The sequence below is a fragment of the Mixophyes fleayi genome, chromosome 6 (assembly GCF_038048845.1).
Source record: "Mixophyes fleayi isolate aMixFle1 chromosome 6, aMixFle1.hap1, whole genome shotgun sequence".
Lineage (NCBI taxonomy): Eukaryota > Metazoa > Chordata > Amphibia > Anura > Limnodynastidae > Mixophyes > Mixophyes fleayi.
The window spans coordinates 38,094,880-38,105,876 of NC_134407.1; the positions used below are offsets into that span (position 1 = coordinate 38,094,880).

The window sequence follows — 10,997 nt, forward strand, 5'->3', positions numbered from 1 at the left end:
AAAACGAATCTTGGATGGCTTCAAACAGATGACAATAGCTTGGAGTGAAATAGGTAACAAAGTTTTATGTACAACATCAAACATCTTTAAGATGTTATATAAACACTGCCATCTAGTGGTTCTTCACGGCTATTGAATCACCATATCTGTTGCCAATTTGTCCACACACATAAAAGCCAAATTGTCATTGATGCAGTCATCCGTTGGATGAGCAGTTCATAAAGGTTACATACAGGCTGATGCATGATTTAAAGCAGGCTGTTAAATTATTTAGTAGGAAGCCTTCCTTTAAATATACTTGATGTTCAACCCTTCATTTAAATATACAGTATGTTCATCAATCACTTTGGAGTGTAATCTTCTTTCCTTAAAACCTGTACTTTGAACTCACAATTACTTTACACATAGCTTTAACAAAAACTGAATTAAACATCCCCGCTAGTTCAGGCTTTTAAAAGAAAATGATCAGACCATTAAAAAAAAAATAGCTTTATTACAGTACAATTAGTATAACCTTGAATTGTGTTATTATTTAATATCAGAAGCAGATAAAATATAAAAATCAGTATAAACTCCCATAGTCTACATACCTGCCTTTAGAACTTTGATTAGGTGAATGCTGAATACAGGTATATCGTGCGCTGAGCATATCGGAGTTTATAGCAAAGTATTAGTTTGATCTTTACCACTTGTATTTTCTTGCTTCATATATTACTGTTTTTTGGATTACTTGAGTTCTCCATTAATCTACTCATAAATCTGACCGCTCATACATTCTGTCAATGACATGGTGTGAGTCTCTTCTTAATTAGGACATCAAGTAAAGAATATTCATTCTTCATTTAGTAACTGCTTCATGTTATGTAGCGGTCAGATGTCTTGTCTCAGTAAAAATGGATCAATATCATATTTTTTATTTTATTAAGAGTCCTTGTTAGTTTTGGTAGAAGTTGGGATAGTGCCTGACATACATCTAGCACATAGGGGGCAAACATCTGAACTGGGGGGTTTTATGCTCTCTGGCTAGTGAGTTGGATAAACAGAATGGAGGATTTCCAGCTTTGCTTATTGTAGAGTCATTGTATATATCGGTCACACATAGGCATTCTTGTCAAAGTGTCTCGGCAGTCCCCTCTGTGCATTGCGACTATTGTTGTGGCCTTGGAGGTTTGTACGAGCTGACTTCACAGATGTTACTCCATTATAAGAATAGGGGATCCTGTAAAAAAGAAATATGTTTGTGTGTTTTTTTTTTTAAACAATTGCCTATATGAAACCATCGGTTTCAATGATTCCACATCAGTGTTCTCCCCCATGATGAATTGGTTCGCCTGGTCTGACTATTACGCTACCTATACGGCTGCGGTCTCGCCTTCTAGGTCCAGTTAGGGCCCATGCCACTTTCTTTGGGCCGCCCAAGCAAAGGGCCCTATTGCAATCCACTAACCTCCCTTCTCAGGCTGCTCCCGGTAACGTCTCCTCCCCCTCCCCACCTCTTTCCTTTAGGTTGTTGTCCACCCCGATCTTTATGGATTTTGGATTCTTGTGATTTTTTTTTTTTATGCGATTTTTGTTTAGTGTAACCGACACATTTGTCTGTCATTTGAGCTGTGTGCATCTTTGTATTCCTTTTATTTTTTTTAACCTTGGAAATTTTAATAAAAATCTTTTGAGTTGAAAAACAAAAATTGCCTATATGAAATCAAAGGCGTATGTGAAACTTGGCTCATTGTTCCAACCAAAATCATGTTCCAGACTCTTATGCAGAAGCTTTAATATTATTATTGCATATGAAGCACACAATAAACCCACAAACCAGAATCAATTGTAAATTATGAAGCCTGAATAATTATGTGGTCAGTGAGGAGAATTTTGTGTTTTTCTATTAATGGTAGAATGTGCTGCTTTCTGACCACTGAAGTCACTCTTCCCTAGGAATGATTAACATTACTTAGTTTTGCTTCAAAAGACACTTCCCCTAGTCTGGTCCTTATTTAACAGAAAATGTTTCATGGTATTGTCCCTAATATGTGATATTTTCCTTGCCTGTTAGCCAAGCTGAGATTGGGACTACCTGACTGGGGAAGATTTGTATTCTCGCCTACTGATCCAATAATCTGAAATGGACTTTCTATAAAAAGTTGTTCCAAGGCAATTGTCTGAAGGTCTCTATACGGGCAGTAAGATAGTAATCTGCAGACTATTTGAAATAAAAATAAGTTTATAGCTTATACGTTCACTTGTGTTTACTTGTGCTTATAGATTTACAGTGTAGCATGCTTGACCTGCATTTGAGCAGGTTTGTTCCATCCGATATATCTATCTACTGTGTTAAAGAAATGCACTAATGTGCATTATAGGTGTGATTTGAGTAACCTGTCGACAATTTCATAATCTTCTTGAATTACAGCAAATTAATGCCATTTATTGGTATATGGTAGCTTAGAGTTTATCTCAAATTGGCCATAAACAATGTTATCCGGCTGCTTGTTCCAAGAGCTGGTGGTAGGATCAATTTCCAATATAGCCACACATTCTGGTGACCAAATTGAAGGACATGTGGACATATAGGGGCATATTCAATTCCGATTCGCAGCCGCGATTACGCGCGTCCGCACGGGGCCCGGTACCGCAACATCGTGGATTTCTGTGCGCACCCCTGGGGTGCGCACAGAAATCCGTGATATTGTGCTACCGTATTGATGTTTTATATGCGCAGCCGTGCGGAATCGAATATGCCCTATAGTGTTCTGGCTGTAAGGCCAGATCAGTTGCAGAAAACATTGTGAACTATATATGACACAATTGGCGAATTGTCTTACTTCCGAAATATTGTAGTGTGCATGGGAAGCTTTAAATGCCACAAGGAGGATTGGATGTTTTATTCTTGATAATGTATCGGTGTTTGCTGTTCTTCATTGCCAATTGACATAATTTACAGACTTGCTAATAGTCAGCTTGGTAAAGGAGCTTGCTGAATAAAGGGAGGAAGAACTGAAAGTTGACATGAGGTATGGCTCTGCATATTACACTTAGCACTAGAAATGCATATTATACTTGGTACCACATATGGATTTGTAAAGTACCATGGCACCAGTTATGGCCCTATAAATTAGTCTTGTTACAAGATATTGCTTTGCAGATTATTTTTGGCAACAAATATGGCTCTGAATATTTTACTAAGCACCACATATGGCTCTGCATATTATACTAAGCACCAGATATGGCTCTGCATATTATATTAAGCACCAATTATGGCTCTGCATATTATACTAAGCACCAGATATGGCTCTGCATATTATACTAAGCACCATATATGGCTCTGCATATTATACTAAGCACCAGATGTGGCTCTGCATATTATATTAAGCACCAGATATGGCTCTGCATATTATACAAAGCACCAGATATGGCTCTGCATATTATACAAAGCACCAGATATGGCTCTGCATATTATGCAAAGCACCAGATATGGCTCTGTATATTATACTAAGCACCTGATATGGCTCTGCATATTATACTAAGCACATGATATGGCTCTGCATATTATACTAAGCACATGATATGGCTCTGCATATTATACTAAGCACCAGAAATGGCTCTGCATATTATACAAAGCACCAGATATGTCTCTGCATATTATACTAAGCACTAGATATGGCTCTGCATATTATGCTAAGTACCCGATATGTCTCTGCATATTATACTAAGCACCAGATATGTTTCTGCATATTATATACTTGACATAAGATATGACTCAATGTTGTAGCAGGCACAGGTTAGCTCCTTATACTAAGTACCAAATATAGTTTAGCTTCTTTTACTTAGCACATGATATGGTTCAGAATTTTATACCTGGTATTATATAGTTAATAACAGCAGCAGGTAAACGGTTTCTCAGACCTATCGCCAGGTGTCTCCTCACGAGCAATGGCAACCAGCGTTTTAGCCTTCCTCCACCGGCGTCCAGCTGCAGCAGCTGCCTAGCATATCGTTCTTATTAGTGCCCTCTGCACTAGGTGCAGCTAATCGAGCTGGGCTCCTTTCATTGGTCCATCAGTATATTTAAACCCCTTCCTGTCTATCACCTGTGCTGCTGATAGTTTATAGTGTGCTGTGCGAACTGATCTGGATGGACTTATTGTTGTGACCTGAACTGTAAATGAGATTTAGCTGCTTTCTCCTGCCCTTGACCACAGCCTGTTCCCTGGATTTCCTGATCTTGACCTGATAACTGGATTTATCCATGAACTTTGCCAGTCCTGGCCTCAGCCTGTCCTACCGATTATTCTATGGACTGCAGCCAGCCCTGACCTCAGCTTGTCGTTTGATATGGCTGCAGAACTCAGCCTGTCCTGACCTTACTATTTCAGACTGTACCCTGCGGTTCTTGCTGTTATCTGCTCCCTCCTTCCTTGTCATGTGCACTCCACCAGCAATACTGTGTTTAATAAACCGCTGCTGCCACCAGTTAAGATCTGGGGGCAACCGAGTACTTTTAAAAAAGCGGGCTGTTATAGGTGAAGACCTCGAGAAAATGGTTCTAGGGGTTTATAATCCCAACTGATATTGCTTTAACACAGATATGATTCAACCTATGGCAGGTCTTACGTTTTGGAGCTGGTTCCTAGATTTTAAAGATATTTGTGAACACCTGTCCATATTATTGATTAATCCAGAGTCTCACCTATTCACTGTTTACTGAACTGGAGCTGAACCAGGTACAGGATACACAGCCATATGCAGCCAGCTCTGATTCACTGAACATCTAGCAAAATATATTCCTTTGTGGGAAACTTGCAGGTATAATCTGCAGGAATAGAGTTTGGTTTCTTTTTTAACACAGAAACACACCTGCGCTCCAACAATCTTGGTGGAGAGGATGTGATTAAAAAATAAACAGAAAACGACAGGGGTCTCTGCAAAGTGGGCTTTATGCAATGGGGTCTGTATAACATAGCTTCCAACGTATGTAATGTGGCTGTCAATTGGGCTGTTAATGAGGCTCTAGTTTAGTCTGCACAGTCATGTAGGGTTCCCCATATGATTTCTGCACAGGGACCAATTTTTTGCTGCTATGCTCCAGATATTGAGATTTTCATACACTGAGATTTTGTATACCTTGGTCCTTTGATACTGTCATTCAAAGAGAAGCAGAGAATAGAACCTCCGATGATGGTAATAGATGATCCTCCCCATCCAATAAACAGTGCAGCTCCTAGTTCATACCTGTTTGGAAGAATAATGCTTTAAAAGAAAAACCCTTTTGCTATGTTTCCCTATCTCATTGTTCAGTACTTACTTCTGCTCCAGGAATGATGGATCAAAGAATTCTGAGGTTATTCGGTGAGCATAAAGGGACACTCCAGCCATGGCACACAGACCTGGAACAAATATAAATGCGTTATGCGTTGTGGATATATAAACATACATGACATGCAGGTGTGTACTTAGTCATTTGTGGGCACTATTGCAAAAGTTTTCAAGGGCTCCCATGAACCACCCAATATTGAAAAACTCACACATACACATTGGGTTTTGACAGGGATGCGGGCCGCCTTCATCTTCAGATCTCTTAACAACTGCACCCCTGCTACTAGGATAGTTACATCTTTGTCATGACTATAATTCACTTGAGGGAATGATTTTTACTGTGCTTCATTGTGTCATTCAGGTAGCTGGATACATTTTCTAAAAAGCTCTGAGAAAACACTTCATTTTCATTATAAGCATTTAGCACTTTTCATTACAAGTAATGTTTATTTTATCTTTTTATGAATAGATTTTTGTTTTACATTTTTCATTTAAAATGGAATCCTAATTGAGCATTAGATTGTAGCGGCCTGGAGGAGTAACTTGTGGTCTATTGACAAATAAGAGCCCACCAAATGTTAATAAGGCAGCAATACAACACAGAAATAAATAATGTATTCACTTTCTTTTGAATTAAGTATTATTAGATGAGAGATAATCAGAAACAGATAAATATTTGAGGAAAATTTACTGTACGGATTTGTGTTTGGAAATATGTTTAGGATGTTTTTCATGTTTGGTTTCAGGTAACACTTTAAGAGGTGTAAATTTTTAGCTAAAAATGTAGCTAATGTTTAGGCTTGAGTTATGTCTAAGGATAATGTTTGCTGTGGAAGTAAAATTAAATTCAATTTACATTTTTTATTTTATTTTCCTTTTTTTAGATTTTAATATGAGGACATGTATTATATTATGATTATAACATATTGAGATCACATCAACCATGTAACCCTTTAGAAGAGAAAATTCCCCTCTTTCTAATAAGGTTTATTGGGCACTGTCACTTATATAGACACTGCCATCCAGCCCAGCCCTATTGCTAAAACGGGCTTTCCGACCCATGTGACCTAGACCAAATTACTCTTTTTTCCGTTTTCTTTAAACAATTCAGCATTGTGAAACGCGTTGTGGCACACTCACCACTCACAATGTACAGCAAGCCAGAGGCACAAGTGATTTTCACTTTTGTGTGTTCGGAGCCTCCAATCTTGGTGCACTTCATCCCAACGAGAGCAAAGATCGAGCCAAAAAAACCCAGGCTGACAGCAGCTATTAGCAAACCACGGCAGGCTTGGATATATCCTGAAATGCAGATGACATCTTGCTAAAATACCTGTGATGTGCACAAGTCATTTTGTCAACTGTAGTCATGAACCCATTTCTTTCAATTATATGACATTTTATACTATGGCTTAATAAACCAAAATGTATTGCTTGGTACAGCCTGGCAAATATTCTATAATTTTCACAGCCATTTTGGCCCTTAGGGGCACTAGCTTATTGGATTATTTGTTGGATAATTCTTTCTATATCGTCCAACATCCAATATGGCGGCACCCATTCATACAGAAGTAATTAATACAAACATACAGAAAAATAGGTTTCCAAGTGCAGAATGCTTCGTGAAGGTTTACAGAAAGTAAAGTGGAAACAAACCCATGTACACTACAAATATTTTGGGGCATATTCAGTTGTTGGCGTTACAGCAAAAAGTGACGCGCCCCGCTCACTATTACTGTCATTACGGTAATAGTGCGCGTAAATACCGGTATAACAGTACTTTTCTTGGTGGATTTCAGCTCGCGGCTCAGGGAGCCGCAAGCTGAAATCCGGCTTACTATTACCGTAATACCGGTAATAGTTTTTCCGCGGCGGAAACCACAGACAATTGAATATGCCCCTTCGAGTCATGTTTCTCCTTTAAGTCTTCCCTCCCTACAATTAGAAACTCGTTACTCCAGTAGTTAGGAAGAAGCTGAAACAGTAGGAAGATAAAACAATAATGTTTGCCAGAGTTAGTCATTAACAAACTCATAAAATGGTTCATTAATTTCTGGGACTCTAGAACACAAACACTTATTGGGTACGTTGCATTTCACATAACTACATGCGATTCCTTCAATGAAACTTCTAAGTGTTTCTAAACTTTAAGCCTTTAGTGGCTTTGTTATTTCAATTCAATAATGTTGTATTGAGCATTATAAAATGTATGTTCATAATATAGTTATTGCGCTGAGGAACTTTCTGAGGCCCTTAACAATTACTGAGCATTGTACTTTACAAGGTCAGATATCAGATGTCTGTGTGAAAGTTGGTTGTGGGGAAGAGGTCACAGCATTATAAACTATTGCTATATAGCATAGGTATCGCTCCTTAGATCATCATTTTCTATTTATACAGCGCCACCAATTCCACAGCGCTGTACAGAGAATATTTTTCAGTCCCTGCCCCATTGGAGCTTACAGTGTAAATTCCTTAACACACAGATACTAGGGTTAATATTGTCAGCAGCCAATTAACCTACTAGTGGGTTTTTTGGACTGTGGGAGGAAACCGTAGCACCCAGAGGAAACCCACACAAAGACCCACGGGGAGAACCTACAAACTCCACACAGATAAGGCAATGGTTCGGTATTGAACTCATGACCTCAACTGTGAGGCAGTAGTGCTAACCACTAAACCACCTGCTGATCATATCTGTTCTCTCCCAGCTCATTAAGTTTCTCAGGTGATCACCGTTCCAGCTCATAGCTGTTGCTGTCCCTGGCTACATGATAGGACAAGTTGATTGTTTGGACATAAGTTAGATTCATGACTGTTATTAGCCCATATCTACATATCTCTCACAGCACTGGGGTCATGAGTTCACTTCCCGACCATGGCCTTATCTGTGTGGAGTTTGTATGTTCTCCCCGTGTTTGCGTGGGTTTCCTCCAGGTGCTCTGGTTTCCTCCCACACTCCAAAAGCATACTGATAGGTTAATTGGCTGCTATTAAAATTGACCCTAATCTCTCTCTCTCTCTGTGTGTTAGGGAATTTAGAGTGTAAGCTCCAATGGGGCAGGGACTGATGTGAATGAGTTCTCTGTACAGCGTTGCGGAATCAGTGGCGCCTTATAAATAAATGGTGATAATGATGATATCTCTATAATAAAAGATAGGAGAGTTCAGACTCCTGGTAATAGAGATTGATGGAAGTATTCAGAGTGACTCTCTTAGAGGACTATTTAACAATACCCAAGTTTTTACCACATTAAGTAACATGTTATATCACTGCTATTTGCAGTGATAACAGATGACCCAACAGAGAATTTCACCATTACAGTGATGTCAGGAGAGCGCATCCCATAAGAGACTGTCCCGGCAATGACTGTGCCCAATTGACACTTCTTTTTGTCTCTTGCATATGACAGTGGTCTGTACTACGCATGTGCAGCCATCGGCCCACCCATGTCCATAGTCCTGATATCTCCTGCTTTAGTCCTTTCTTAGCTCTTAGCTTTTCATCCTTAAATTTGTCTAAACTGTACTTAGCTTTTAGGCTTGATAAATAGCCCCCTTAGGTGGTTACACATGCTGCAATATCACCAGGTGTGGTTTGAAAAAGACAACTGCAATACTTGATAATCATTCTTTCAAAATTAGTAGAATCATTATTGTGGATGTGTGAAAATGCAGTCAGAAGATGAGTGTACACGGCTATCTTCTGACTGCACTGAGGCCCTAGTGTAAGCGGAAAGAGCCGAGGGGACTTGTGAGAACTTATTAGTCAGAGAAAGCGCCTAGAGGGTAAATGTATCAAGCTGAGAGTTTTTCAGCGAGTTTGAAAACTGGAGATGTTGCCTATAGCAACCAATCAGATTCTAGCTATTATTTTATAGTATGTACTAAATAAATGATAGCTAGAATCTGATTGGTTTTTCAAACCCGCCGAAAAATTCTCAGCTCGATACATTTACCCCCTAGGGGTAGATCTGTGTCTTTTAGCTGTGAAATACAATCACTTTTTTATACGTTTTTATTTTCATTTGGAACACAGAAAACATAAAAAATACAATGTGCCAACAATGCACTTTGACCTATGCTGCATTATACACTTGTGAATTTTTTTAAAAAACTTTTTGCATTTTTTTCTCTTCTCATTTTATATTAACAGTTACTTCAATCTGAGTGGTAAAAGCAAAGCTAAAAACAAGGAGAAAGTGGAAATAAGTAGTAAAGACTGGTCCCGATGATAACGGATTCAAATAATTTGAGAAGTAATTAAGCATTGTTAATAAGGTCGAATAACAAAAATAAAGATTAAGATTAAAGATTTACAATACATTCTGTAATCAAATGTTGGCATAATACACATATATAAGCCATATATTGATGCCACTAACGACTGAGCATATCTTTGTAATTGGCTTTTATCTACTCACAAAACGCCAACAACTTGAACTATAATTGCTACGAGAAGGTGAAGTAATTAATACTTAATGAATGGACCAGTGAAAGACTTGGTCAGCTACATTTCAAAGAATAGTTTTTTGTAATTTCAATATAAGGTAGTATTGTATGTTATAATTAATTAATACCCAATGTATGCTACTCTTTGCTCTTTTAGCTCTATGCAATATACAGATTTGCATTTGTTTTATTGCTTATTGCTGTTACATTGTCTCCATTTGTACTATCGTAGAGTAGTTTCTAACCTTCAAAATATTTGAATCTCATGGTTTCCTACCTTCCAAGGCTAACATGGAGGGAAAGTCTTTACAGTTGGACACCCCAGTTGAGTCAGTAACACACGTCTTCCATAGGTTGGACCAGAAGGTTGCTGTGGTGATTACAGTTCCGTCAATGGAAGAGACCTTCCAGTAATCAGTGGGTAACGTAGAACAAACCAAAACCCAGCCTGAGACCGCCAGCAGAAAGGCAATAATCTCAGACGCCATGTGAGACATACTGAGACCAGATTATTCTCTTGACCAAATATTGAAATGTTGGCAAAATAAAGCTGAGAAAAGTAGAAGCTGAAACCAGGTAGAAATGGAGAAACGTTACAAAAGATGAAGGAATAAGAAAGAAGAAAGGAGGCTGTTATAGATTGCAACAGAGAAAGCCCTTTAGAATGCTACAGTAACTCCTGGAAATAGTACTCCATGAGTTTTATGGGCAGGAAAATCCCACCTTGTTCCTGAGATGTCCCTCCCTAATTAATTCACTTCTGTTCTAGTCAATTGGTAAAGCATTTATGTTGTTTCTTCACCCCCTCTAACTTATGTTTGTGTTTAAAGTTTCTCACATAGTTCTTGTTCTAATGAGCCTTATATATAAGGGTCCCGCCTAGTCTGACATCTGAAATGACGATTATTCGACTAAATGTAAAAATTAGACACTGTGAAGTTACTGGATATTGATTCGTCTGTCAGACAGACACCACTCAATCCACTCCATTGTTATATATATATATATTGCTAAAGCAACAAGACTTCCTTCATTACCCATACTGGATGCTTCGATATCGGGTTGGTTACAAGTGAGTTGCATCCATTCTTATAGCACCATGTGATCAAGGTAAGGTCTGGCTGGTCTCCTTACATAGTGTTCATATATAACAGTGTATGTTACAAAGTCTTTCAACAATACATGAAAGCCTACAGCATGAATGTATATTATGCAGTGACTAATGCAAAAAC

The 10,997-nt window shown here is 38.5% G+C and overlaps 1 protein-coding gene across 1 annotated transcript; it reads right to left on the minus strand.

Annotated features, from left to right (window-relative positions):
- Nucleotides 1–1,092: 1,092 nt before the first annotated feature.
- On the minus strand, nt 1,093–10,262 carry LOC142160233 (claudin-10-like). Its single transcript, XM_075215171.1, has 5 exons — nt 10,043–10,262; nt 6,454–6,615; nt 5,303–5,384; nt 5,122–5,229; nt 1,093–1,219 (listed from the first exon to the last, which is right to left on the minus strand). The coding sequence occupies exons 1-5, from the start codon at nt 10,260–10,262 to the stop codon at nt 1,093–1,095; spliced, it is 699 nt and encodes a 232-aa protein (XP_075071272.1).
- Between the last annotated feature and the right edge of the window lie 735 nt (nt 10,263–10,997).